General features: G+C 46.4%; 1 protein-coding gene across 1 annotated transcript; it reads right to left on the reverse strand.

The window, feature by feature from the left end:
* Positions 1–1309: 1309 nt before the first annotated feature.
* On the reverse strand, positions 1310–1852 carry LOC115667413 (uncharacterized). Its single transcript, XM_030588993.2, has one exon. The coding sequence runs from the start codon at positions 1850–1852 to the stop codon at positions 1310–1312; it is 543 nt and encodes a 180-aa protein (XP_030444853.2).
* Positions 1853–3184: the final 1332 nt, after the last annotated feature.

Raw genomic sequence — 3184 nt, forward strand, 5'->3', positions numbered from 1 at the left:
TCCCCACGGTGACGCACTTGGACGAATGAATCCCTTGTCTAGCAGCTCTTGCATCTGAACTTTCAACTCCTTCAATTCTGATAAGGCCATTCTGTAGGGCGCTCTAGAGATTGGCTTCGTCCCAGGAGCCAACTCAATTGCAAACTCCACTTTCCTTTCAGGTGGCAATCCCGGCAATTCTTTAGGAAAGACATCGAGAAAGTTACACACCTCGGCTATGTCCTCTAGCCTTAGCTCCTCAGCCAATGAGTCAAATACAGTCGCTAGGTAACCTTGGCATCCTTCATCCAACAGCTTAGTCACCCTAAGCGACGAAATCCATGGGATCGAGGTTCCTTCTCGGTTTCCCACAAACTCATATCGAGGATGACCAACAGGATTAAATTGGATCACTCTACTACTACAGTCCATCACAGCCCTTTGTTTTACTAGCCAATCCATACCAATAATGACGTCAAAATCAAACATAGCCAATACAAACCAAATCAATTAATTCCTTTCTACCACTACTGACTATCTTACAGTTCGAACATCCTACTGAGATTAGCACTTTATCCTTTAGAGGGGTAGTAACATGCAACATCACTTCTAATGGTTTCGGTTCGATCCCAGTCAATCTAACAAATTGCTCTGACACAAATGAATGCGATGCTTCCGGATCTAACAAGGCATAAGCAGCATGATCACATAAAGAGACCGTACCTATGACCACGCCAGGCGCATCCTCCGCCTCTTTGCGAGCCATAGCATAGATTCTTCCTTATGCTGGGGGTAGGTTCTGATTATTCTGCGGAGCGGTTCCAGCCTGATTCCCCATCCGAGGTTGTTGTGGCTGAAGTGGCGACCTAACTTGTCGATTCGGGCAATCCTTCACTTGGTGACCGTGCTGGCCACATCCAAAGCAAGTTCCATTCCTGCCAGGGCAAGGGCCATTCCCATGCCTTCTCCCGTAAAATCGACACGAAGTTCCAGAATAGTAGGTCGGCTTTACGATATTCTTTTTGACCGGAGGGACAAACCTCCTATTCCCATTCATAGGTTTCTTTCCAAAGTTACGATTATCCCTAGCCGGTATAAACCGCGATCCAGATGCGGCATTCCTCTCAGTCATGTCTCTCTCAATCATCTAAGCCCACTCATAAAGCTCGTTGTAATCCCTAAGGTTCAGGAGTATCAATCGGCTGCGAAGTTCCGGCTTTAAACCATCTCGGAACCTTCTTGCCTTATTCAAAGGATTCTCGACCATCCTCAGTGCGAACTTCGATAACCTAGCAAATTCTGCCTCATACTGATCCACAGTCATATGATTCTAGCAAAGCCGTAAGAATTCTGCCATCTTCTGTTCTTGAGCACTCTCAGAAAAGTAGTTCCCATTAAAGGCATCGATGAAGCCGGTCCAGTTCGGCACCGTGCCCACCGGGAAAATTCTTTCTCGGGTGGCCTTCCACCAATCATTAGTATTATCTTGAAGTTGATACACAGCCAAAGTCACCTTTTCCTCCTCTGTGCACCCTAGAAGTGCAAAGGCCTTTTCCAATTCCTCAACCCATCGAGTGGCAGCCTCGGGATCACCTTTCCCGTCGAACTTTGATGGCTTAAGTTTCAAGAACTGCTCTACCAGCTTATGCTTCTGGTGATTCTCATTTCCATTTCCATTCCCCGGATTATTCTGAGCGGCGACTGCAGCAGCCTCAGCGGCAGCAGTAGCAGCAGCAGTTCGTTCTTGAGTCTGCAAGCCTATCAACTGTCCAATCGCCTCTAGAGCCCTTAAAACTCCATCAACTCTAGGATCCTCTGCCGTTCTGGCTCGCGAACTCGATTCACCTCTGGTTCCTCTACCCCGGGTGTTCATCCTCACAGAAATCACTCCAAACACCTAAGACTGCTATAATTCCACCATAGAATTAAAGACTTAAACTAACTACTCGGCTTAAACAGTTCTAGGCAACGAACCACAGCAAGCAGTTGTAAGCAAGCAATTACCCCAAACAAGCATCATAAGTACACACTTAGCAAGGTTCTGGATCTTACCTTACAGCGCCTGCAACGTTAGTAATAGCACTAAACCACTCAGCATTCATAAGCAGATAACCGTATGATGCAAATTCAAGCTTACCAATCACAAGCATATATTCTCAAAGCACACACAAAGCGTCACAAACTTGTGATCAAGGCAAGTCTCTCTAACTAGCTACCCCAAAGTCATCGCTCCTTATCACTCCAGGTCTCGACCAAACATGGATCAAGCTTACCTTGCTCTGATACCATTTAAACGGGGATGTCACACCCCGTACCCTACGAACACGTAACATCCCGCCGCAGTCGTTAAGAAAGCGACTCCTAAGATTCGTCGCCGACCCGTTACCATCGAATAAGAGAATATTCGCGGAAGCCAAACGAACACTCCATTCAACAAATATTCAAACAGGATAATAGAGAGAGACAATTTAAACAAACCAACAAACCATTTTATAAACTTAACGTCACATACAACGATAACATATACAAACCTTTCTAAAGGCCACAAACTCAGACCACGCATACTCAAAAAGGGATAGGGTGGTCGATCTGCTCCACTACTATAGTCAAAAGAGGAGCTCCAAAAAGATAGAGATCTCTAACCATATCAAAAACCTCCACATCATCCTGGCGGTGCTCCTGGCGAAGCCGGATCAGATGCCTCGCTATAAGAACTAGACGGTAAATGCTCCGATTCAGGTTCTGATTCCTCAGACCACGCCGGGGGTTCCGTAACCATCGGTTCGGACTCAGGATTAACTACAGCTCCATCAGGGGGATCAATCTCCATAAGATCCCACACTCCTAAACCATCGTCAGGGGGAATATCAAATCCCCGGAGAGGACCAAAAGTCTGAGCTCCATCCCTCAGAAACCAAGCCATATACTTGTGAGCTGTCAAGTATTGCTCACCATCATCGACCCAAACTGTACTCTCGTACTTCCGATACTCCCTATCCTCACCAACTGGGTACTCAGTCACCCAATGCTCCGTCTCCATTGGTACCCCGAAACGTAGCGGAGGCTCAGTCATAATCAAGGTCGAGGGACTAAAATGTTTAACAACGGGGAATGAGATAAAATGTCACATCCCAATTTTTGGGCCTGGGAAGCCACAGGTAAATTGTAATATCCTTATTTCAGTCCCTGGGAAATGGCTATGGTT

The sequence above is a fragment of the Syzygium oleosum genome, unplaced genomic scaffold, assembly GCF_021117445.2.
Source record: "Syzygium oleosum isolate NSW1041296 unplaced genomic scaffold, Sole_v2.1 Sole_v2.27, whole genome shotgun sequence".
Lineage (NCBI taxonomy): Eukaryota > Viridiplantae > Streptophyta > Magnoliopsida > Myrtales > Myrtaceae > Syzygium > Syzygium oleosum.

What these genes read in the sequence shown, in the direction of transcription:
- LOC115667413 (XM_030588993.2), bottom strand. Translation starts at nt 1,852, where the DNA reads ATGAACACCCGGGGTAGAGGAACCAGAGGTGAATCGAGTTCGCGAGCC.